The sequence below is a fragment of the Microtus pennsylvanicus genome, chromosome 8 (assembly GCF_037038515.1).
Source record: "Microtus pennsylvanicus isolate mMicPen1 chromosome 8, mMicPen1.hap1, whole genome shotgun sequence".
Taxonomy (NCBI): domain Eukaryota; kingdom Metazoa; phylum Chordata; class Mammalia; order Rodentia; family Cricetidae; genus Microtus; species Microtus pennsylvanicus.
Genome location: NC_134586.1, coordinates 18592178 through 18619413, shown reverse-complemented (window position 1 = coordinate 18619413; position 27236 = coordinate 18592178). Strand labels below are relative to the sequence as shown.

Here is a 27236-nt window from a genome sequence, read left to right as displayed (position 1 = left end):
ATCACACAATCATATATTCTAAGATAAATCTTATATCTGAATTTTTTGTGTTTTCCTAAAATATCTGATAGATATTTTGGCACACTTCTACCTACTCCAGAAAATGAAATCAATTAATGCAGTTTAACACACTAATTGTCTAAAAACCTAAATAACATGATCACATTAATAGATACAGACTAAGAACAGAAGGAAATGACTTCAACTTGATAAAAAAACATACATGAAACACCAACAATAGCACCATCTCCCATGGTGAGAAATACAAATCTTTCCAATTAAGATCAGGAACTAGAAAGAGATTTCAGCAACTTTATGACTGAAACAAGCAGCAGGATAGTGTATAAGTTACTAGTCTCATTGCTGAGACAATATGCCTGACAGAAACAATCCAGAAAGAAAAGATTTAATAGGGTTTTAGACCACCATGGAAGGGCAGAATGTCTTATGCCATAGGTGTGTCATTTACACTGGTCACTTGTTGCAAATGAGGTACACTGGGTATGAGACATATTAAACAACAGCATAGTAAATATATAAGGCAATGATTTGTTTATGAGAATTACCATAGGAGGAGACTGCTTGTTCTTTCCAGCCACCCAGCTAGCTTAAACCTGAAATAATCACACAGAAACTCTATTATTTCAATCACTGCTTCGTCCATTAACTCTAGCTTCTTATTGGCTAACTCCTACATATTAATTTAACCCATTACTATTAATATGTGTATCATCACTTGACTGTGGTTTATTGGCAAAGTTACAGCATCTCTGACTTTGGCAGTGGCTCCATGGCATCTCTCTGACTCTGCCCTTCTTTCTCCCAGAATAGAGTCTAGCTTTCCCAGCCTAGTTCTGTTCTTCTCTGCCAAAGGCTCAAAGCAATTCTTTAGTCATTAACCAATAAATGCAACATATAGACAGAAGAACCTTGATATAGATATGAATAATTTGCATTAGTATAGATTTTGCTTTATTGATAGAGATTTATGGTCAATTTTATTATATGTATAAATGTTTCTGATGTAACTTTTACTTGATAACTGTTTTGTTATATGTAATTTTGCTATGTTAAGGTTAAAGCCTTCCTTTTTTTTGTTTAAACAGAAAAAGGGGAAGTGATGTGGGAGTGTCATATATCAATCTGTTGATTTCCTTGGTTAAGCAATAAAGAAACTGCTAGGCCCATTGGATAGGCCCACCCTTAGGTGGGTGGAGTAAACAGAACAGAATTCCGGGAGGAAGAGGAAGTGAGGTCAGACTCCACAGCTCCGCTCTCCGGAGCAGACGCAGGAGAGACGCCATGCTACCTGCTCCAGGGAAGACGCACGCTATGAAGCTCCGACCCAGGATGGATTTAGGCTAGAATCTTCCCGGTAAGCGCACCTAGGGGTGCTACACAGATGATTAGAAATGGGCTAAATTAATATGTGAGAATTAGCCAGTAAGGGCTAGAGCTAAGGGCCAAAGCAGTGTTTAAATGAATACAGTGTCTGTGTAATTATTTCGGTGCATAAGCTAGCCGTGGAGGCAGCTGGGGTTTTGGGGACGCAACCCTGCCGCCGCTCCATATTACTACAAATGGCGCCCAACGTGGGGCTCGAACCCACGACCCTGAGATTAAGAGTCTCATGCTCTACCGACTGAGCTAGCCGGGCAGGGCAGGCGGCTGGGGTGTTTGGGGACGCAGCCCTGCCGCCGCCCCTATTACTACAAATGACGCCCAAACGTGTGGCTAACTGAGTCCACAGAAAGCCTGAGAAAGCTTGGAAAAGAATAGAGTAAAGCATGTTTTCTTGATTGTGACAATTTCTCTGGTCTACTTTGCTTGCTAGAGGCAAGCAAGCGCCTCATCTAAGAGAGGCTTCCTGACTCAGCTTCAGCTGCAAAGCCTGCAGCTCATTAAGAGGTCCTGCCACGAAACACTTAAACAGTGTTGACGAAAAGCTGAACACATGCTTTTCGGTTTTCAGCTGTAGCAGGAAAAAAGCTGTGCCGTTTAAAAATGCCAGCTTTCTGAGCCATCCTGCCAGGGCAAACTCTGACTGTTTGAGGCAGGAGGGCCGGTTACCGAGAGAGGACTTGAGTGTCGTCTGTTGTACCTTGCTGGCTGGCAGGGACCTTGAAATGCTATAAACATGGCTGCAGCCTGTATTTCCGCCATGAGGCTGGAAAGCTAAGGAATGGACTGGATCTAGCTGGCAAAGCCACGCCTTTAGTCCTACTGATATTGCTTGGCAAATTAAAGGCTCTTGTGGTCAGAAAAAGAGAGATACACAGTAAAGAGAGATTCAAAGACAAAGAAAAATTTTAAATGATTTACAGTGTTAAAAATATATGCAGACTAAAAGTTAAAATTCTTAAAGTAAACCTCTGTGACTTCAAGGTGTGGTAGCACACGCCTTTAATCCCAGTGCCTAGAAGGCAGAGACTAACAGATCTCTGTGAGTTCAAGGTGTGGTAGCACACGCCTTTAATCCCAATGCCTGGGAGGCAGAGACAGGCGGATCTCTGAGAGTTCAAAGACAGCCTGGTCTACAGGGTTATTCCAGGTCAAAGATATGCGCTCAAAAAGCAAAAAGTTAACATAGGAATGTCACATCTTAGATTCTTAAGCGCCTAGTGATTTAAAGGCGCAAATCAAAAGTGCTCCTGGATAGTAAAAAATTGCAGATTCACAATAGGACAGATTCAGACCACTAAATGAGTCACACTGTTGGATGAATGTACGTAGGCTTGAGAGAGAGAGAAGAAAAAGAATATAGAGAATAAAGTTGATGATTTAAAAAAAAAAGTAAAGGTAAAGTCTTTAAAGAGACAGAATAAAGTAAAGTGATAGAGTAAAAATAAGCCGCGTAAAGATGAAAAATTCACAGAGAGTCTGGATTCTTTGTATTATTGTGTTTTCTTTAAAATTTTTGACTGTGAAGGAGCTAAGTACAGACAGACATTTCATTACATGGGCTGCCAAGCTAAACCAGACTGGATATAAGGGTATTACGATTTCAGAATTTGGGTCTAAGGATATGATGCTTTGGAGAGAGTCTTCTTTTGTTTTCACAGAGGATGAGACTCTATGGATTTCTTCTATTCCGATTTGGTATGATGGACCACGTCCTCCTGAAGGGTTGCTGTGAACATCTTCAGAAAATTGCCTTGCTCAACTGCCAACTGAGATAAACCTGGCACACAGGTTACACCCTAAAATCATTAACGACGCCCCCATTCAGCAGGAAGCAGTTTGGAGAGAAAAAACTGCGCCCATGTTCCCAAAATATTGTTTATAAATGTTCTTTTACATTTAAAGGGGGAAATGATATAGATATGAATAATTTGCATTAGTATAGATTTTGCTTTATTGATAGAGATTTACGGTCAATTTTATTATATGTATAAATGTTTCTGATGTAACTTTTACTTGATAACTGTTTTGTTATATGTAATTTTGCTATGTTAAGGTTAAAGCCTTCCTTTTTTTGTTTAAACAGAAAAAGGGGAAGTGATGTGGGAGTGTCATATATCAATCTGTTGATTTCCTTGGTTAAGCAATAAAGAAACTGCTAGGCCCATTGGATAGGCCCACCCTTAGGTGGGTGGAGTAAACAGAACAGAATTCCGGGAGGAAGAGGAAGTGAGGTCAGACTCCACAGCTCCGCTCTCCGGAGCAGACGCAGGAGAGACGCCATGCTACCTGCTCCAGGGAAGACGCACGCTATGAAGCTCCGACCCAGGATGGATTTAGGCTAGAATCTTCCCGGTAAGCGCACCTAGGGGTGCTACACAGATGATTAGAAATGGGCTAAATTAATATGTGAGAATTAGCCAGTAAGGGCTAGAGCTAAGGGCCAAAGCAGTGTTTAAATGAATACAGTGTCTGTGTAATTATTTCGGTGCATAAGCTAGCCGTGGGGGCAGCTGGGGTTTTGGGGACGCAACCCTGCCGCTGCTCCATATTACTACAGAACCTCCCACACCATTTCCCGTCTTATGTTTAAACAAAAAGGAGGGCTTTAATTTTAACATAGTAAAATTACATATAACAAAACAGTTATCAAGCAAGAATTACAGTTACAATATTTATATCTACTTTATCTTTCATCATAACTAAGGAAAACTATAACTATAAATATAAATTCTTCAACTCCCTCAAAGACTCCAGAAGGATATGATATTACCTAAATAAACAGGAAGTATATTGTAATCAACTTTCAAAATTCTAGAACTGACAGAGACATCTTGCTACTGGGAAAGTCACGCAAAGTTCTTCTGTAACATTGGGGCATCCATCTTCAGCTAAAGGCCCGTAGTATCAAGCAGACTATGACATGAAACAGGAAATTTCAAAGACAATTTGTTCACTTTCTTCTGTATCCTGCAGGAACTCTTTTATGAAGCAGGAACCCCGAAGGATCATATCACCTTTAAGCAAGTTCAGCAGCCATTTCTCTGATTATCTGCAGGCCCTGCATGTTTAGTTCATAAAGCAGTCCAGGAAAGAGCAGTTTCTTGTCCAAATGGCTAAAAGACTCCATGAGGAGCCTCTTCTGTGTCCATCTTCCTCTTGAAGAAGGTTGGTGCTGCCAGGAGCAGATGTGTCTCACTGTAATGAAAGTCATAACTTCCTAAACATTTTAAATGCCATATTCTGAAAGTATCTGAAAGACTAAAGATTATCTACCCATCTGAAATATATCTCTGTACATGTAGAAAACCTAACTAAAATATATTTCTTAATTATACATACATTTATTAATGAGCTGGACAAACACAATACCTTAATCAAGTTCAGAAATACATATAGCAAAATTGATCTTTAATTTGTATCAAAAAACCAAGGTCCATACCAATGCAAATCTCTATAGCATATCCCTTTTTAAATGTAAAAGAACATTTATAAACAATATTTGGGAATATGGGAATAGTTATTGAGGAAGGTGGCTTGTTGGTTCCCAGCCACCCGGCTAGCTTAGACCAGAAATAATCACACAGATATCATTTTATTTAAATCACTACTTGGCCCATTAGCTCAAGCTTCTTATTGGCTAACTCTTACATAATTAATTTAACCCATTACTATTAATCTTTATATCACCATGTGGCTGTGGGTTACCAGTAAAATTTAGGCATGCCTGATTCTGGTGACAGCTCCGTGGTTTCTCTCTTACTCCACCCTTCTTTCTCCCAGCATACAGCCTAGCTTTCCCTACTTCTGTTCTTTCCTACCATAGGCTCAAAGCAATTCTTTATTGATTAGCCAATAAAAGCAACACATAGACAGAAGGACATCCCTCACCAAATTATAAAGTGTGTGTACTGTATATAATGTGTGCTGTGTGTGTGTTATGCTTTCATCTGCAGTACAGAACTGAACCAGCTGAATTGAGGGCTTCTTTGAATAAGTTAGCTTCTCTGTCTCACCAGCTTTCAGAAAACCTTAAAGAAATTCCAGGTCTATTCTTTGGTTGATGTCATAATCGAAACTTAAAGAGGACTAGGTCTCCTGACTGCTGCTAAAGGTGGGATTTGTGCCTCCTCTATGAAGAGTGCTGCTTCTGCACCAATAAATACAAACTGGTTTGAGACTTAAGGACCAGAGGAAAAATTAATGACAAGCCTCTTTTATGGAAGTGTTTTGGGTTCCCTCCTACTCAGGCTCTTTCCCTTCATCTCTCCTTTTCTTCCAGTTATCCTCACACTTACGCTTTCATCCTGTCTATTAACTTTTAAATAAAGTTCCTTCTGGATCAAGTCACTACCATCAATAGGTCCACCTTAGGACACTTAACTACCCTGACTAGTGTTCCACTGTACCCTCTAGTCTTTGGTTTCATCTTATGAACTACAGCTGTAGTATGAGCTGCAGGCTGCATTCCTACCACCTCCCAGCTTCTGGGCCCCTGGCTAGCTTATGCCCTGAAATAACAACACACAAACTGTATTCATATAAATACTGCTTGGCCCATTATATCTAGCCTCTTCTTGGCTAACTCTCATACCTCAACTAACCCATTTCTAATAATCTGTGTAGCGCCATGAGGCAGTAGCTTACCAGGAAGATTCTAGTCTATGTCCATCTTGGGTCAAAGCTTCATCGTGTCTGCGACCAGAGAGGAGAGGCATGGCGTCTGCCTAACTTCCCTTATTCCCAGCATTCTGTTCTGTTTACTCCACCCACCTATGTTCTAACCTATCAGGCCAAGCAGTTTCTTTATTAATTGACCAATGAAAGCAACAGATTGATATATGGCACTCCCATATCATACAGCGCCCTGTCTAATTAGTTATTTACAAATATTTCTCTAGCAACACATGATAGCAGTCATAGGACCCACACAGCTATTCAGGTTAAAACTCTCTTCCTTCTACAAGAAGTCAATCATATATATACACACTTAGATCCTGAGGACAGAGCTAACCTAAAACATGAAATCTCAGATGACCTATAAAACACCTGATACAAAATAAGGTTCAGAAATATTGCAAGAAGGCCAAGCTAGACAACTGTTAAATACATGTAGAGGGCCTAGATTAGTTCCATGTAGGCTCCCTGTTTGTTGACCCAGATTTTGAGCATCTATGAGCCCAGGTTAGTTGATTCTGTAGATTTTCTTATAATGTCCTTGATCTCTCTGGCTCCTAAAATTCTTCTTCCCTCTCTTCAGCAGGAGAAATAGAAACAGACATAGAGAGGGTCAGACAGAGAGAGTGGGAGAAACAGAATGGAAATAGAATGGAAAGGGAGAATGAAAAGAAAGGCAGAAGAGGATAGTGAGTAGGGCAGGGAGAGAGATCAGGATTGAAGTTGTTTTGCAGGTTTATGGAAGACGGGGTATGCTACTGGTCAGATTAAAACCTTACACAGATTTGTTTTAAGCTGCCAGGCTTTGCCTTACTTAGGTCAAGAAGATGAGGAAGAAATGAATGTGGACCAAAACCAGGAGACTTCATTAGTTAAGAAAGACACTGACCTTCAGATTACCTTCAGCTTAGACAGAAAAGATGGTGTTGAGTTACTTTCAGCTACCTCCTGCACTATAAAACCTCAGAAGATACACTCTTATATTATTCTTTTGAACCTCAAACCTGTGCTGACATCTGAGGAATAACTATTTGTGCACCAAGACATTTTTGTCAGTCTTTTTGTTGAAAGACTGCCAGCTTCCAAAAATGACACTGAGACTTATTATTAATTATCAGATGTTGGCCTTTAGCTTAGGCTTATTCCAAACTAGCTATTATAACTTAACCCATTTCTATTAAACTTCATTCTGCTATGTGACTTTTTACCTCTTCTACATTCTGTATGTCCAACTTTTTTTGTGTCTCACTGGCATTTCATCATTTTTTCTTCCTAGTGTTCCTCTCTCCACATACATAGAATTAAATCCAATGCAAATAATCTTAGAAAAATTCCAACTCTGCTTTATAAACTGTCTAGTCCTGAAAGTCTTTTTTGTATCAAAGCTATGAACCTTGGTTTGGTCTGAGTTAAAGAACCCTGGAAATCTGAGCATTTCTCAACCTGTGGGTTGTGACTTCTTTGGGGGAAGGGGAGTTGAATGACCATGTCATAGATATCACATATCAGATGTCTAGCTTATCAATATTTACATTCTGATTCAGAGGAATAGCAAAACTACAGCAGCAATGAAATAAATTATGGTTGGGGTCACCATAGCACAACGAACTGTTTTAAAGGGACACAGCACTAAGAAGGTTGGGAACTACTGATCTAGAGTCATTTCTAGGACTACTGAGGGTGGCAGTGGTATGTGTCTTTCTGTCCCCACACCACTAACCAAACATTTCCATGTTGGAACCTGATGTATGAGACAGCCTGAATCACTCCTAATTAGCCTGGGTCCTCACTAATTCCATCCAGGACCAAATAATCTACATTTTGAGCTCCTAGTTATTTATGAAAAAAGAATATAATAGATTTTCTACTATAGTCCTCAAAAAGGAAGGGTAATTATGTTTTTTGCATTTTGAAAATGTCTGTGCTTCATCATATTCCACTCTTTTATCATTTTTTTCTTCTTCCCTGTCCCTCCACCTTAATTGTTTTCATTTAGGAAAAGATACTAAATTTTGAGAATATAAGACTGGTATTTACCAAAATACCAAATTCATGACAACATATTAATGCTCATTACTTAATCGAAGTATTCTCCTAACTGAAACATTATTATTATCATTATCACTGTTATTATTATTATTATTAACTATAGATGATGATGATGATGCTTCTGCCTGCTACTGATTGACTTTGAGGCAGTCTCATACTATTTTTCAAGCTGACTGGTAACTCCTGATCTTTTTGCCCCAAAAGAGTTTACTTTTGTAACCAAATACTTATATGGGAACATATCGGTTGTGAATGTGTGTTGATTGCCTTGGCGGGTTACTTAGTCTAGGGTTTGTAACCTGCCTGGCAGTTCAGTTATTCCAGGGTCCCGGAGAGGCACTATCTGTAAGATATGGGCTGAGAGGGAAGAAGAAGGCCATGTTAGGTTTGTCAGAGCCTCTGTTTATTAGAGATGGGGTACAGCTTATATAGGGTAAGGAGTTGGGGGTGGACACCTGGGCTCTTGCTGCATGGTTCACGTTGGTCATGTGGTCCAGGAGGTTACCTTCGGTCAGTCACATAGGCCAGAAGTTCACAGGTTGACACACCTAGTTCTCTAGATAGTTTGGAATGTGGGGCAGGTTCCACTAACAGATAGCTCTCCCTTAACAGCCAATTTGGGTGTGGGGTAGGCTCTGTCAATAGAACAATTCCTAACACAATTAGGGGTGTGGACACAGTTAGGGAAGTTCTCTGCAGACTCCCCAGGGCGATGGTTCCTGCAATAATCCTAGGAGGAAATGGCTCCTGACAGATCTGCAGAATCCCCAGGGTGATGGTTCCTGTAATTATTTTAGGAGGAAACAGCTCCTGACAAATATGGAGCTCCTGTCCAAAGGGCAGATGTTGTATAACTGGAGGCATTGTGCAACTTGTAACTTGTCTCTCATTTGAAACCATAGCTGTGCCTAAAGCAGGTTTTTGTTTGTTTGTTTTCAAGACAGGGTTTCCCTGTGTATCCCTGCCTGTACTGGACTCACTCTTATAGACCAGGCTGTCCTCAAAACCAGAAATCTGCTTGCCTGCCTGCCTCCTGAGTGCTGGGATCATCTGGTACATTTTTTAAAAAAATAAAGCTAAAAATCAGCAATGCTTCCTTTCTTTGTTTATGGAGAGATCATTTCTAATATTGTTTCCTAATAAGGACACCAAAGCTATTTCCCACTGTGTTGTGGAAGGCATTAGACTTTAGAAGGAGATGCATGTATATATAATATGAGAAAGGTAGACAAAAATTACAGTTTTGTATCAAAATCAAGCAGACAGTATCAGATTTTATACCACAGTGGGTGACCAGTAAATCTTGCTTTTGATAACATGAATGAACTGTCTGGTGTGGACTCCTGCTGTATCCTGGTGGAAGGAAAAAAATTACACCATTTATGAATCAAAAATAAAAAGGTAGTATCAGATTTTATAACACTGTAAATATGAAGGACTATCAATAAACCTTGCTGTATATGAATATATATATAGATAGATGATAGATAGATAGATAGATAGATAGATAGATAGATAGATAGATGATAGATAGATAGATGATAGATAGAGATAGATAGATAGATAGATAGATAGATAGATAGATAGATAGATAGATAGATAGATAGATAGAGATAGATAGATATACATATAATGTATATGAAATGTCTGGTGTGGAATCCTGCTGGAACCCAGGTGATTACATGCCTAAATTCTCCTTTAGAAGACATATAAGGTATTGTTCTTTAACACAATCCCAAATTTTAAAGTTTGCTTCTTTTTTTCTATTCTGTCTTCCTTTCTTTTCAATTGACATTTTACAGTTACCACACACATTTATTGGCTCATTAAGGTGACTACATTAGAAACTCCCTCAGCTATTTTCAGGAACATTATACATTGTTGTAAACTCTATCCTACTGTGCCTTTGATACCAGAGCTGATAACTCTTTATAGCAAATATTGCCTCCATCTTCTCTATTCTCCCAAGCCCAGTAAGAGATATTTATAACTTAGTGTGTATTACATCACTGTTCACAATATCCAACACATGGAACCCACCTGCATCCATTTACATCCATCACTGAATAAATGAGGAAAACTGTGATACATATAAAAGAGAGGATGAGGTGACATCTTTTGTGCCAGTGTGGATAGACCTGGATGACATGTTGAGAAAAATTAGTCAGACATGAAAAGCCTGATGCTGCTTGACAGAAGAACGAATAACTAGGAGTATGAATTGTCCATTCAGAGTTTGGAAAAGGTTTTAAGCACAGTGCAAAACTGGAAGATCATGGGTAAGTCTAGATATTCCAAGTTTGAATGTGTTTAGAAATCTGGTGATGGAAGTGACAAGAGGAATAGAAAACTGATGAAAATCAATTCTCACATGCAGACCATTGTTGGATCTGGGTAGTGACTGCATGAGAATTTAGCATATTTTTCTTTATTTTTGTATAAGCTTACAATTCCCACCACTTAAATGCCTTGTTTTAAAATGTTAAAAAAAAAATAGAAGAGAAGAAAATGTGAGAAATGTCTTACAGATTAACTGATGTTAAGGAGACCAGTGAAACAAACGGGTCATTATTGGGGAGACTAAAGGACACTTTTACTATCACCTTAGTACGAAGAAAAAAAATAGAAATTATGATAATTGAGTTTATAAAGACATTTTTGTCTAATATAAACAAAAAAATGAAGGTTGAGAGTGTTGTATGTAGTCAAATCCACAGGACATTATAAAATGCTTGCAATCCTCTAATCCTAAGTATCACCTTTCTTCTTAGTTTTAGCACCAGTTCTCTCCTGACGTGGAGATGTATACTCATGTCAGACATAATCTCATGTCTCCATCACCGTGAAATATAGACCTATAACTTCACTCAAATTCCTCTGACGCACATTGCAGATTCTTTTCTCTAACTTGACATTTGTTTTTCCCCAAGCTGTTCCCATGGATCCTAAAGTCTGGTAGTCTTCGCACTTAACTCTTCTACATAGTTATTGGCCATTCAGCTCTTTATTAAACCAATCAGAAAGGGCCTTGGCAGAGACACATCTTCACAGTGTACAAATATTCTTCAACACATATATGTATGGAGGCAAATCAACCTTATGCATAAAATAAAAAATAAAGTTAAGAAGAATGACAGAGGGCTGGAGAGATGGCTCAGAGACTAAGAGCACTGGCTGCTCTCCCATAGTTCAATTCCCAGTAACCACATAGTGGCTCACAACCATCTGTAATTAGATCTGGTGCCCTCTTCTGACCTGCAGACATACATACAGACAGAACACTGTATACATAATAAATAAATAAATCTATAAAAACAGAAACTCTTTAAAAAAAGAAGAATGACAGACCTTGCTTATTTCTTTTAAATGCCCTATATCCATAAATGTGTTGGGAAGAGTTCCTTCAATTCCTATCCTGTTGAGAGTTTTGTTAATTTTGAGTACTATTAATTTTTTTCTCACAGTGGTAAACTTGTTAAAATGCTCCCATATTTCACCCATTAATTATGTCAATGTCTTCTATTATATTTATGTGTGTGCTTACTAAGTTTTTCTCACTAGGTTCTTTGAAACTGATCCTTATGTAGTCCAGGTTGGCCTCAAACCTCCTTTGTAGGCAAGGCTGGTCTTGTACTCCTGACTGTCCAATTTCTGCCTCTCTTGCACTAGAATTGCAAAACTGTACCAACATATTTGTCTTGTTGACTGGAACAGGAGTTATACAAATCTTCATAAGCTGTCCCATGTGGAAGCTGGGAGCCAAATTCTAGAAGAACAACAACTGCTTTTAACCTCTCAGCTCTCTGGATCTCCAACATCTTGCTGATCCCTGCCACCTCCAACTCCCACAGTGTTTCCCTCATTTCTAACCAGTCTATTCTTTAGGAACTAGCTCCACAGGTGTTTTATTGTTGTTATTTCTTTTTCATCCTGATCTTCACACTTTCTGTTTCTTAGCTCTTTATTGTTTCTTAGTTCAATAACTAGAAGACTCCATGGCAACACTTCTACTCCCTTTTTTCTACTTTTCAAAGACATCATTTCCAGACCTGAACATTCTGAGAAGGGTATTTTCAGAGGAGGGCTGTAAGTCAAATCTACAGATAATTCTGAGTAAATACAGCTTTTCCCTGAAAGATTCTTGAAATTGATCTTATATTTATATTTTCCAGGTACAAAGCTTGAAAGAAAATGTGTCAGAATCATCCCCTCTGTGTGTCCTACTAGGCTTCACTGCTGCTATGCAGTGATCATTGTCCTCACTGGAGCTGTAATTGCACTTTCTGTGGCTCTGTCATTGTCAGGTGAGTGACATTCTCCAGATCCTGCAGCATTCTGTCCACATCCACACTGTCAGTTGCACTTACTTATCCTGACCTGTGGGATATGAACGGGGGTCCCTGATAAACCTAGTGGAGAGGAATGAAAGGAGACAAGAGACACGAGGAATGACGGCAAGACAGGATTTCTGATCAAGCCATTCCGTTTATTATTTTCTCAGAAGCTGTTAAATAGCAAATGGGCAAAGGGTGGGAAGGGAAAGGTGTTAGAGGGAAGGGAAGGGTGTCAGGAACTCAGGTCTGCTGGAATTCAGGTCTGGAAACATCCCTAGCTGATAAGTAAATACTGAGGGTCTGTAATTGTTGACTAACCAAGGAAAATGCTAATGAGTTCTGGAGCCTGGTTCCTGCAGGTCTCTGCTAGGAGATAAGACACCAGGTTGATTTCCTAGACCCTGCAGAGGGGATAGTGGTAAATATTTTTCTTAAATTGTGAGCTTAAGATGGCTGTAACCAAAATGCAGATCTCAAAATACAGGCCTTTGCTTCCAGCACTTACTGAGCACTGTGAGCCAGGCACTGTGTGAAGGGCAGAAGAGAAAACAGACTGGATGTTCCTGTTCTCTGGGATATTAGGGTCTAGCCAGAAGATGCAGAGAAGGAAGAGCATGGGCTATAATATGCACAGGAGACCAGGCACTGCATAAGAAAATGATTCATTCCCTGGGAAAATGGCATTTAGTAACATCTAGAGAGATGCAGGAGACATATGTCTATCTTGGGGAACTATTGAACGTAGAGAACAAGGGAAGCAATTCCCAAAGAAGAAAGTTCAAGGAAATGTGAGAACAGAGATGATACAGCACCTCCCCCCTCCAGTTACCTATCATGCCATTTCCCATGGTCAACTGTATTTTGGAAAGTATTCAATGAAAGGTTTTTGAGGTAATCCTTTTATAGGATTTTAGAATTACACTGTTCAGAATAGTGTAATAGAAGTCTTATGTTGTTGCCATCTGTGTGTGTGTGTGTGGGGGGGTCCTCTTGGCCTGTTGGCCACCAAGTTGAGAGGGAAAATATAAAGAAGGGGTAACAGAATGTTTTGTATACAGCCCATGAGCACAGATGAAAGGAGGCCTCTGGGAGATAGACTTAAGTGAATTAGCTCTACTTTATTCAATGTCTAAGGAATATATAGGATTAAGGAACCTAGAGACAAACCGTGGTGTGGTCCTATCACAAGATTTGGTATGTGGCAGTAGGGTCCTTTCAAATAGAGTTTCTAACATAAGTCTTCTTAGCAAGGCTCTGTATCAAGGGTCAAGCTAAAGATGAATCAAGCATCTGGTTTTAAAGACAGGCCTCTGGTTTAGAGATTTTCAGATAAGGTCAGTTCTCCAGGCCCAGGGACATTCTCCAGATAAGGATAGATAGAAAGCAGGAAGCTTTGTTGAGGAAGGAGGAAGCTCCATATTGTCAAGCTTAGAGAGAAAGCTGCTAGGCTATGGCAGACTGTGATCGCTAATGAGCCAGCATGTATTCCAACATATGAGCAATCCCTTATTGCAACAGGTCTACACTGTATACACTGCCTTCCCAATAGTCCTCACTGATATCTCAGTTATCAGGCTGACTGTCAAAGTAGGTGTCTGTACAAAGTAATTGTTGCTTTAGCAACCCCTATTGCAGTGAATAAAGTACAAAAAGTGATGGTATTATAGAAACTCATTTCCTGTGTGCCTTATTGTCAGTGAGCACTTGAGAGAGATTGGGGTACAGGCCCGAGCTGGGACACCATTAGCGCAAGGTCCATCATCCTAAGGAGAAGACTCCTACAGATCAGTTAGGAAAACTACAGTCAAAATCACACCTCACATCTGAGCTTAGTAGGCTATGCCAATTCTTGTTATAATTCATTTTATTGTCCAAATTTTAGTAAGGAGGCGAGAAGAGGACTCAATCAAAAATACCCATGCTCCTTGCCCAAGAGGCTGGATTGAATTTGGAAGTAGATGTTTTTATTTTTCTGAAGACACAAGTAACTGGACATTCAGTCAGAACTTCTGCATGGCACTGGAGGCCCAGCTAGCTCGATTTGACAACATGGAGGAGCTGGTAAGAAAGGATCAGGAATTGTTTTGTTTTTGTTCAGTTGAACATGTATTGCCTGGAGATAGGCTGGTTAAAGTTGAAATATGAGGAAGGAACCCACCCCTTGCAGATGGAGACATGGAAAACTTGTGAGTGTGTGCCATTTGCTTGTGGTAGCACTTCTGATTGGAGCCCTGAGACATTCAAGAATCATTTTCTCATGTAGTGCTCATAGTCAATCCCGAAGTTTGGATATGCCATTTTATTGAGATACCTGCTGTTGATGAGCATTTTCTCTAAGCTAGCAAATGCTACATCCTAAGGTGACAACTGTTAATAACTGCAAGGAGAGGCTTAACCGGGAACTATCCCAGCCACAGAGGAATATATCATTAAACTCGGTAATTTAATTCAAATTAGGTACTTAATTATGACTGTCAACTGTATCCACTGAGAACTATGGCTCGAAAGTTGGTGACTCTCAGGCACACCCTCTTGTCATCTAATGAGGAAGCTGTCTCATGGGGACACTGAACGGTCATCTGAAACAAAGAGACACATATATATGCTTCCCATATTTTATTACAGAATTTCATAAACAGATACAAAGGGACCTTTCACTACTGGATCGGCCTGCACAGAGAGTCACCAGAGCACCCTTTGAGGTGGATGGACAACACGGAATATAACAGCTCGTATGTTTTCAAACCACTTTCCTTCTACTGTGATCATTTGTTGTGAAGTGTGTGAGTTGTGCCTATTAGAGAGGAATGGCTGTGTCATGTGAAGCCAGCTGTACTGCCTCAGAGGTATATTGGTCATCATTTTCAAAACCTTTACTTAGTGTGATTTTCCTCAAAATCTTTAGCATGATGATGGCATCTGGGGTAGCTATTGTCTGCTCCATCACTAATTTAAATTTCGTTGTTGTTGAGAAATGTTCTGTGTGGAATGTGGAAATAACATTAGATGGGAAATGAGAGCCCTGAGACTTCAAGAAGTCACTGCAGAAGGGCCAGCCTGAGACCCATCAGTCCAGTGTATGTATGGCTGCATCTGTTCACAGAAGCAGAGGCTTCAAGGCCTTGGAAACTTCCTCTAAAATCTAACTAGAGAGCACCCAAGACAATTTCTGACTATGAGCATAGTTGTTTTGAATGGAGCCATTATATTGGATCCAGTCTTGTCCATCATTAAAGTCCATTCAGCAATTTACTAAGAAGTGATTTTTTTCCATATGTGAAATGCTTCAAAACAGAATTGTAAATAACCCTCAGTGAGGCTACCTATGACTGTAGTCAATTTGAACTGAGTAGCAACCACTAGTTAAATCCTTTGTACACACATTGAAGGGTTGGTTCAACTTGGATGAATGTCTAAATTACTGTGTTCAAACCAAACCCTGAGAATGTAAAAGACAGTAGGTACAAAACTAGTGCAGATGATTGTATTGGATTCTGCCTTTGATTCATATAACAAATAAACAATGGAGATAAGAAATAATTTACTGAGGAGCAAATACAGTTATGGCCTCTGCAGATCTATTATGTTTATTTTCAGAGTTCCCATCCGAGGAGAGGAAGACTATGCCTACCTGAACAACAACTGGATCAGCAGTGCCAGGGTCTATACAGACAAAAGATGGATCTGTAGCAAACCCAACAGCTATATCCTCCAATGCTAAGTTCCTTTTGCTTCTTTCTAGTGTCTGTCTAGAGATGCTTTACAACCTGGTATCTACAGTTGTTATTCTATCCTCTATTTGCCAACATTGTTATCCAAAAGAATTGAGAACATTTTTTTTAAATCCAAATGAAAACTGTCTTGGAGAACTGCACATACAGAGGTTTAGAAGTACATAGATTAGCCTAAAATAAGTGTTGGCACTCATACCTTAAACCTAAAGTACAATTATTATTAATGAACCCTACTTTTATGAAATGAAGTTTTTGGGCTCACAGTTCTCCTTTTGAATATATAAGATCACCAGAATGAGTTTTTCAAAGTGCAATTGTGGTTGGAATTTAATAATTAAAAAGATTTCTGCAGTGGTGGTGCATACCATTAATCTGAGCACTCAGGAGTCAGAGGCAGGTGGATCTCTATGAGTTTGAGGCCAGCCTGGTCTACAAAGCTAAATTCCAGGACAGATATGGCTGGTACCAAGAGAAATTCTGTGCCAAAACTAAAGCAGAAAATCTAAAAACTAAAAACTGAAAAAAAGAAGAAGCAAAGAAAAGCAGACAGCGGTGGTAGCGAAAGCCTTTAATTACAAAACTCAGGAGTCAGAAGCCAGAGGATCTCTGTGAGTTTGAGGACAGCTTTGTCTACAAAGTCAGTTCTAGGGCAGCCAAAACAATACAAGACTTCCTGTTTCAATGAAAAAAGGGAAAAAAGCAAAAGAGGAAAAGAAGACATAAGTGCTGGTGTTTTCAGGAAATTGGTTCTCTTTTCAGAAAAATACAAACATTTACTCCCAAATTCAATCCAGTTATATGGAAAAGCAGCATGGGTACTTTTGATTGAGACCTGTAATTACACCTATAATTCCAGGTACTTAAAGGTTGAAGCAGGAGGATCACAGATTCTCACGTGGGGTCTGAAAGTATTGGAATGCTAATGATACAGAAGATGAGATTCCATTTGTACCATTCTGTAATTTGGGGACTCACACTAGATATTCTTTTCAAAAGTCATTCCAACATACAGAAGAATTTAGAAAGTATTTACCAATAAGATTTCTTTTATACTTTCCAGTTTAAAAACATTAGGGACATTGTCAAAATGCTTCTCTACTTTAGTTTTCAATGTTCCTTTTTTCAATTATTCTATTCTAAGTACGTCTTATAAACAAATGCCATTTTGTTTAATGATTGGTTTGGGTTTATTTCACATCAAATGGCAGTTAGTTAAACTTCTCAAGCATTCAATACTTGATCTCTCAGTAGTGTGTATACTATTGAGCCCTAAAATCAAAGTATTTAAAATCTTTATAGAACAGCTACATTGTACTGATGAGTCCCAAAGAGGACGAAATACCAGGTTGCGAACCATTGCATGATTTCTTCATTACCTTCTCTCCCTCTTGCTGTGTTCAAAAAATACTTTTCTATTTCTTTGATATATATCACCTGAGCTGTAAGAGATCAGAAGGCTCAGTTCCCTGGAACTGGTCATATAAACACATGCTGGCACTGGGAATGGAATCCAGGTCTTTTGAAAGAACAAGTGCTCTTAACTGCTGAACTATCTCTCCAGCCTTCTCTCCTTCCTCGATGTTTCTTTTATTGACACTTCTTGAAAAACTTAGCAGAAGATAAGTTTTTGTAAAGTACAAATGCCATGCTTTGTACCTGTCCCTTTCTGAACAGAATAAGAGCAGGAGTGGGAATGGGAGGAGGGAAGGGAGGGAAAATTATATAAAACAATAAATTTTATTAAGAAAAAATGCAAGTAGATTTGAGTAATGTATTAGGCTTTTTTATGGCTGTATTTTATTATTTTATTTGATGAATGAAAGTATATTTTATTCTGATAAATTACGTTCCCCCCCACATACACATACATTTCATTTAACCCTAATAAAAATTACTCCTTGCAATCTTTTTAACTTTCTTTATCTTAATAGGAAAACAGAAAACATCCTCAGGGACTAGAAGGTGTCCAATACAGGAATTTTCAAAGCAGACCCATGGAATGAGCCATGTTGTCATAATTATGACTGTGAAACTATTTATTTTCAACTAAGTTCCTACCAAAAAAGGTTATAATTCTACAATAAGTTCATTTTATATCATTAAACTGTGTGAACTTTATCCACAAAAAAAAACTTGATAGGTTAATGACCTTATCTGACCTAAGAATCTTGTTGACAGTAGACTTGAAAAATAGGCTACTCATACCAACTCTTCACATTCAGGTGAGATAACCCAGGGAAATATCTTACTCATGTCTCCATCTGACTTACATAAATGCAGGGTAAGTTTTCTTCCATTGCTCTGTGGAAGTAGTTCTAAAAGAAATAGTAGGTTTTCCTGAGCTTTGGCCTTTCTAAGAAATTCCCCCACAAGCTGCCAGGGAGCAGCTCAAACCAGTTTCTTATAGACAAGGGAATGTATCACTACTTAAATGAATCATTTAAACAGCATATAGAAAAGCAATCTTTTTCTTTCTTATTTTGCTTTTGTGAAACAGAGTCTCACTATGCAGAGCAGGTTGGCCCTAAACTCAAAGATCTCCCTGTGTCTTGGAGATAAACATTTTGTCAAGTGAGTTTATAATGTTCTATGAGTAACCTAAAGGCTAAAGTCTCCTAATTATAGAAGAGGAGGATCACCTGGGTAGGGAATTTTTTTAAGTTTGTCTAGAGCACCGCTTAACAATTTATAAAATTATTAACAACTTTAAATTTTGTAGAAGGAGCAGAGGGCAGGCCTGCTTTTCCTCCCGCCCGGCTCCCGCATGGCTAGCTTTTGCCCCGAAATAATTACACGGAAACTGTATTATTTTAAACACTGCCTGGTCCATTAGTTCTGTTCTCTTATTGGCTAACTCTCACATCTTGCTTTAACCCATATTTAGTAATATGTGTAGCACCACGAGGTGTGGCTTACCAGGAAGGATGTTAACCTGCGTCTGTCTTGGAGATGAGAATCATGGCGACTGCCCGACTCGGCTTCTGTCTCCCAGCATTCTGTTCTGCTTACTCCGCCTACCTAATTTTCTGTCCTATCAAAGGGCCAAGGCAGTTTCTTTATTTAACCAATGCAATCAACGTAAAACAGAAGACTCTCCCACATCAAAATTTAAAAATTATAAATTTTAATAAATGTGTTAAATCCAAGCATTTAGCAGGACATTTCGTACTTTTTTAAAAAAATTTTTACATGAAGAAGGACACTTAAAAGAAGTCCCACACTATCTCAGAATTGAGAGTAATAGATGGCTATTTATTTAGGGGTAGATCCACAAATCAGAATCCTCTGCTGGAAAGGAGAACAGAAACTGAGTCCCGCAGCCAAAAAAAAGAGGTTGGACACATGCTTTACTTCAGCATAAACAGTATAATAGGCCACGCCCTGGTGGGCGGTTAACTTAAAGGCTATTGCCTGCATGATTTCCTACAGCACCTCTCCTTTTTGTTTAAATAAGAAAGTACTAAGCCTAATACAAAATTATTTACAATAAGAACAAATATACTCAATAATTTTCCTATCCTAATGAGTTTAAATCTTGTATAATAAATAACTTGGACAAGTCATGAGAGAAAAGTAACTACAACTATCTAGTCTTCAACCCCATCGAAGATCCAAGAAGGGCAATAAAATTACTTGAGTAAGCAGAAAGTGCAATCAAGCAACTTCCAAAAAGTGCAACAAATGACAGAGGCAACTGTCTACCTGAGAAATCACCAGAAATCTCATTTGCAAAGTTGAAGCAACCAACTTTGACTAAGGCCTACCGTAATTGACTAAGGCCATGCTCAGAGACAGGAAATTTTTCAAAATCATCTTACCCTGTCTTAGCAATATATTACAGTTCTCCTTATCCATTTTTAGTTACCATGTACCTTGTCAGTGGTTGAGGTATGGGCAGTTCCTTGCCCAAAGGCCAGTTTTGCCAAGAAAAAAAAAAAAAAAACCAAGTTCCAAGTGGAGTGTCTTTAGTGCCCAACATTCTCTCAACAATAAATCAGTGCTGCCAGGAGCAATCACGTTTCACTTCAATAGAACACTAAGTTATTTAAATGTCATACAATACAGCTCTTTGAAGGGGTTGAAGGTTACATATCTATGCAGAATACAATTGACATAGATTGTATCTAAAGAACCTGATTAGTCTAACTATAAGCATGGAAAACATAGAAGATTATTGATCTATAATTCTTAATATCTGTATAACTTAAAGACTAAGACTTCATATTAGAATATTATACAATAAAGAGCTGTGCAATAAATGAGGACAATTATCACAAAATGTAAACAAAGTATAAGTATCTTGATCAGAGGCAGAAATGTACATTACAATATGATAAACATATCCTAAAATTGTATCTATATACAAAAATGTTTTGAACAGAGGTAGAAGCATGCATGCATACAATATGAAAAAATACCTTTGCCTATAGATACAAATATTGTGTACAAAATAGGAACATGTTTGATATATTTAATTTTGTATCAATATACAAGAATCTATACCAATGTAAATTGCCTATAAATAATAGCTCACAAGTATTCACTCTATTAATCACTATTATTACTCACACTATTAGCTTCCTCAAACTAATCTATTATCCCATCCATCCCCCCTCTTTTTTCAAAGATATCACTGAGCCTACAAAATTTCCCCCAACCTCCCACCCTATACATCAGCCTAATGTTGGCAGTCTTTCTCTCTAAATGGATGAGGCTACCTTGCTCCTGGTTTGTTTACTGAAAATACATAGCCACATACAGTAACTTTAGGGTAGCCCATCTCATACCAAATCCTGGAGACTGGATGAACATACTGGGGTTTGTAAAAATACTACTGGGTTTCTAGGTTCTGGGAAGACTGCAGAAACCCTGCTCTACAAAGCTCATACTCCTTGCATTCCTGTTCTCTGCATCTAACTATCTTCTCTCTCCAAAGTCCACTGTCCTTGTCTCTGACCCAACCCCTGCTCCTTGCTCCTTCCTTGTCTGTCCCAGCATACTCTGATCTAGGCATCCTGCCCCTCTCCAGCACTTCCCCTGCCCTCCTTTCTCCTTTTCCAGGTGGCCAGCCAGCCTGAGCAGTCCCGCTACTGCTGCTACTGCTGGTGCTGCTTCTGGATTTTTAAGTTTGAACTCTAGTTTTCATTTAAATCTAAAAAAAACTCTTATCCTAACAAGAAAAGAGATACTAGCATAGGTAAATAGCTTAGAAGGGTTATGAAAGCAAAGAGGTGTCTGGGCATGGCAATTGTGAAATTTCTTATTTAAGAATCTTCTCTTATAGTACTTATATCAGGAAATAGGTTGGAAACATTAACAAGTTTGCACTCCCATGAATGGAGATAGAGACCCACATCAGAGCACTGGACTAGGCTCCCAAGGTCCAGATGAATAACAGGAAGGAAAATATGAGCAAGGTAGTTAGGACCATGAGGGGATGGTCTACCCACTGAGACAGTGTGCCTGAGAAAATGGGAGCTCACCAAATCCAGCTGAACTGGGACTGAACAAGCATGGGATCAAACTGGACCCTCTGAATGTGGCTGACAATTGGGGCAGACTGAGAAGCCAATGATAATGGCACTGGGATTTGTCTCTACTGCATGTACTGGCTTTTTGGGATCCTAGTCTATTTGGGTGCATACCTTCCTAAACCTGGGTAGAGAGGGGAGAGCCTTGGAATTCTCACAGGGCAAGGTACCCTGCCCTCTCTTAGTACTGGACACGGAAGGGGAGAGGGTGAGTGGGGAAGCATGAGGAAAGTGGGAGGAAGGGAGGAAGGGAAAAAATTTTATTGGAATTATTTATAAAGTAATAAAAAATTTGACCTGTTATTAATACATCTTTCCATGTCACAAGAGATGACCTTATAGGCGATGACAAAGTCCAACTAACACACCCTGGAAATAAGAAAAGAAGTGAGGGCACTGTGGGTTTCTATGATTCTGCTTCATAACTTTTCCTAGGATGTTTCCATTAACTCTTGATTCCATCTGTTTAACAAATACATTTAATAAATATTCTTTAAACACTTAAGATTAAAATCGTTCTTCACTAGAACAGTTATGAAAATATATGATATTAAACTTTATGACCTATCCTGACTCATCCAGGCCAGCAATATGTATATAGAGATGGAGGAAAAAACCCTCAACCAGCTGGACTCTGACATTCCCAAACATGATGTACACAACATAATTACAAGAATAACTTACTTGGGGATTTTACATAGACATGATTCTGACATTCCTTTAAATTTTATAAGCCACATCAGAATCTGGGGAAAACAAATCTGAAAGTTGATGAGGAATTTACATTAGAATAAACATTTTAGAATAAATAAAATATACTCATATGGAAAGCTCTTCATACTCTCATAACTTAGAGACAACATCAATAAAAGAAAACACATAGCAGCTTGAATTAAGATACTAAACACAATGGTGGAGGGAATAAATGATCCTTAGTGGTCAGCAGAGAACTGAAAGACAAGAAAGACTAAAGAAAGGACTCTATTTGAAATGTTGAATATGAAGATTTTCCTGTCAGCCAAGTTACAGCAATGAAAAGGGTAATTGTCAAACAGGGCAGGAACCTGGAGGCAGAAGAAGTTACAGAAGCCACAGATGAGTGCTAGTTATCCACTTGTTCCTTGTGGTTTGATTGGCTTGTTTTCTTGTAGAACCCAGGAACAAGTTTAAGCATGGAAACACCTACAATGGTCTGAACCCTCTTCCATCAATCACTAATTAAGAAAATACCCTACGGGCTAGCCTACAGCCAATCTTATAGATGCATTTTCCTAATTGAGATTCCCTCTTCTCTGATGAAGTTAGCCTGTGTCAGGTCTACATAAAACTAGACAACCCAAATATCTGTGTGCCTGCATAAAAGGTTCTGTGGTCACATTCACATTCTACTCCCTTTTCTCATACCATTCTACTTCCTCTGACCCCTTGCTCTTCTCAGCCTGTCCTCTATCTACCAGAATTAACTTACATCCTTCTCTTCTTCCTTATCTCCCCTTCCCTTCCTTCCTTCTTTTCCATGTTTCCTTTCTTCTCCCCTGCCCTCTGGTTCCCTTGAAAGCTTGAGTGTTCACAATGGCCCTGCCATGTCCAGAAAACAGCATCCCACCTCACTCCTCCTCATCTTCAGCTCCTAAAGTCAGTCCCTCCCTCCCTATTTCACACTATTCTCTGGGTATTGAAGGAGGTGACATAGATGTCTTTTTTGAGGCTGAGCAGTTACATTTTCTCAGTATTTGAGCCTATCTGTCCGCACTTTTCCCAATATCCATTTCTAAAAATGACTTGTCTGATCATGGCTGATAGTTGGCTCTTCTAAAAAGATAAAATTAAATATTTTGACACAATTTTATATATATTTACCTTTGGCAAAGCATCTGTACACATACACCTTAGGACACTGGCTAACCTAACTAGTGTCCAACTGTGCCATCTAACCTTTGGTTTCATCTTATAAACTACAGCCCCCATCTAATTAGTTGTTTACAAGATTTCTCTAGCAGCACAAGACAGCAGCCAAGGACCCACACAGCTAGTAATACACACACACACACACACACACACACACACACACACACACACACATATATATATATATAAAATCCTAAGAAGAGAGTCAACCTAAAACAAGAAGTCTCAGATGTCCTAAAGAAAAAAACCACAAAAAAATCAAACCAAACCAAACCAAAGAAAACAAAAAAACTCCTGAAACAGAATAAGGATAAAAAATCTCTCAAGAAGGCCAAGCTACACAACTGTCAAATACATGTTGAGGGTCTAGATCAGTCCCATGTAGGCTCCCTGATTGTTGGTCCAGATTTTGAGCTCTCATGAGCCGAGCTTACTTGATTCTGTGGTTTTTTTATAATGTCCTTGACCCTTCTGTCTCAAATAATCCTTCCTCCCTCTCTTCAGCAGGATTTCCTGAGCTCAGCCTTATGCTTGACTCTGGGTCTGCATCTGCTTCCATCAGTAACTGGATGCAGCCTCCTGATGACTATTTAGATAACCACCAATCTATGTGTACCTTGGCCTTCCTGAGGGACTCCTAACAGTGGGAGCAGGGGCTGTTTCTAACTCTTTGACTAGCTTTTGTCCTTAGCTAGTCCTTATACTGGATCACCTTACCCAGCCTTAATACAAGGCCAGGTGCTTAGTCATAATTCCAACTTGATGTGTCAGGTATTGTTCATATTAGTGGGAAGTCTGCACTTTTCCAAATAGAAAAGGGAGGACTGGATTTACAGGGAGAGCAGAGGGGAGCAAATGGAAGGAGAGGAAAGTGGAGAAACTGTGATTGGGATATTAAGTAAATAAATTTCTTAGAACGAAGGGAAGGAAGGAAGAGAGGGAAGAAGGGAGGTAGGAAGGAAGGAAGGAAGGAAGGAAGGAAGGAAGGAAGGAAGGAAGGAAGGAAGGAAGGAAGAAAAAGAAAGAAAGAAAGAAAGAAAGAAAGAAAGAAAGAAAGAAAGAAAGAAAGAAAGAAAGAAAGAAGGTGTTGTGCCCAGATTATGACCCCCAGAGAGACCACTAGAAACCACAGAAGTCCACACTGCAACAAACACAGTTTATTGTTATTTTAAGTGTAAAATTTGTCGCCAGCACTCACACTACTTATAGCAAGGTAGGGAGGAGTTAGAGCCCCTCTGTGGGGTTAGATTTTTTAAAGGTAAAAACTACAAGCTCTTCAGGGCCTTCAAGGGGGGTTGGCACAGGTGCAAGTTCTTTGCTCTTTCCCATCCTGTTTTGTCAGCTTGTTTTTGTTTGTTTGTTTGTTTGTTTTGTTTTGTTTTCAGAGCATGGTCACCCTGTCCCTGAGTCAGGACATCTTTATCAGTCTCGACCAGGTAGTCAGGCATCCTTGTGTTTTGGAATTTCCCGAGAACAGGGGTGGCGGGGAGAGCACTATCTTCTCTGGGAACATGAAGCTAGTCTGTTGTTGTTGCTTTTTTTTATTTTAAAACACTCTGCTAGGAAATTCCTTCTCATTCCTTTGAGAATAAGGGATGAGGGTCTTACAAAAGAAAGAAAGAGAAAGAAAGAAAGAAAGAAAGAAAGAAAGAAAGAAAGAAAGAAAGAAAGAAAGAAAGGAGACTGCTTGTTTGTTTCTCGGCTGCCTGGCAGCTCAAACCAGAAATAATTACACAGAAACTATATTATTTAAAACAATGCTTGGCCCATTAGCTCTAGATTCTTAATTGCCAACTCTGACATCTTAATTTAACCCATCTCCATTAATCTCTCTACGGCCATGGCTTACCAGCAAAATTTTGACATCTGTGTCTGGTGGGGCTACATGCCTTCTTCCAAATTTTTCCTTCTTTCTTCCATCATTCAACTTAGTTTTCTCCCACACAACTAAGTTCTACCTTGCTATAGGCCAAGCCAGTTTCTTTATTCATGAAGAAATAACAGCAATATATAGACGGAAGGACCTCCCACATCAAAGAAATAAAGGAAGGAAGGAAGGAAGGAAGGAAGGGAGGGAGGGAGGGAGGGAGGGAGGGAGGGAGGGAGGGAGGGAGGGAAGAAGGAAGGAAGGAAGGAAGGAAGGAAGGAAGGAAGGAAGGAAGGAAGGAAGGAAGGAAGGAAGGAAGAATACCTGCCTAATAAGAAAACATTAACAGAATGCTTGCTGGCATCTTTCAACCTTGCCTGTAAAGAATACATCTTATGATAAAACTTCCCTCTCCAGAAGTTCCTGGGTACGTGGTCTCCACCTCCACAGAGAAATCGTGTCCCTCATTTTTCTGATTAAAGAATAACCTGTTTCAGTCCTGATCTAACATGTATATGACTATGATAATCTTTTTTTTCCAGGTTCATAATTTATTGTACAAATTGAGTATCACATGATGAGTTGACATCAGCTTCTTCAGGCATGGAACTTAACAGATGAGGTCAGACATCGAAAGAACCAGTTATAATGCTTTCACAGCTGGAGTTTTTTTAGGCCTTAACTTGAAGTATAGGACCAACAAAGCAATGCCTCCATATGTGGCCAGAACACAATTCATTCTACCTGTGAGAGTATAAGAGTTGAAATATTTTTTAATACCAGTGAACTGGAACTGGGCATCACTTTCAGGACCAGCCATGACTTCAATCTTCGCCCAAATCACAAATTCCGCAGCTGATGTCCTTCAACAAATCCAGCCACCAGCACGGACCGACCGGCGACCATGATAACCTTAAATATACATTTTAATATACATGCTAATATAATATATGTAATTACATATATGTGTCATTACATAATAATTACTGATTCATTTCTTTGTTTATTAGTATCATTGTTTATTTGATATCTACTATCATTCCTGCCATAAAAGAAGCTAAGGAGGCAAGCATGGTTGCTGAGAACTGAATCCCAGTCCTTCTGCTTATGAACCTTAGCCTTTAGCTGCAGGGCATCTCTCCAGCTTACACTTCATTTCAATGTTTTTCATAAGAGCAGCTGGTTTCAGTGACAAACACTCTAGAGAACGAATAAAGACATTGTGAGATTTCTCAGCAAGGTTAGGTTTTTATTTTAAATGTTATTAAATTGGTACAAAAGATGACATGCTCAATTGTATGTTCAAAATTCTCACTGATACCCATTTCTAACAGGTAATGTCATGATTTTATGTGATTCACTTTCACTAAATTGAAACAAATCATGCAAATGGATTTCAGCTTTTTATATATGGACTGACACTGAGAAAATATCCTTATTTTGTCACAGAATTTGGTGTGTCCCGTTTCCCATGGCTCACACCCTGCCAAACCTGTGTTGATACAACATTAAGTCTGCTGTTGATTTACTGGTCTGTTTTCTGTTCAGTGATGTGGATGCTGATTTGTTTTTCAGAGAAATATCAGCTTGCCATTTAATATATAAATGTAAATATTTGCTTTCAATGTTTTATCAGCTTTATAATCTCTGGGTCTATTGTTCAAAAAGTATACCTCAGGTAAGAGGACTTTAAGGAAGGTGAATAAATTGTAATTGCTGTGGTCATGGTTACTAG

At 39.0% G+C, this 27236-nt stretch overlaps 1 protein-coding gene and 1 pseudogene across 1 annotated transcript; one reads left to right on the top strand and one right to left on the bottom strand.

Annotated features, from left to right (window-relative positions):
• The first annotated feature begins 10402 nt into the window (after positions 1–10402).
• Positions 10403–16244, top strand: LOC142855692 (C-type lectin domain family 2 member D11-like). Its single transcript, XM_075982139.1, has 5 exons — positions 10403–10406; positions 12300–12431; positions 14344–14522; positions 15087–15193; positions 16059–16244. Exons 1-5 carry the CDS (start codon positions 10403–10405, stop codon positions 16180–16182), a joined length of 546 nt encoding a protein of 181 aa, XP_075838254.1. The 3' UTR covers positions 16183–16244.
• A 9787-nt stretch (positions 16245–26031) lies between these two features.
• On the bottom strand, positions 26032–26395 carry LOC142855965 (ATP synthase F(0) complex subunit k, mitochondrial pseudogene; annotated as a pseudogene).
• Positions 26396–27236: the final 841 nt, after the last annotated feature.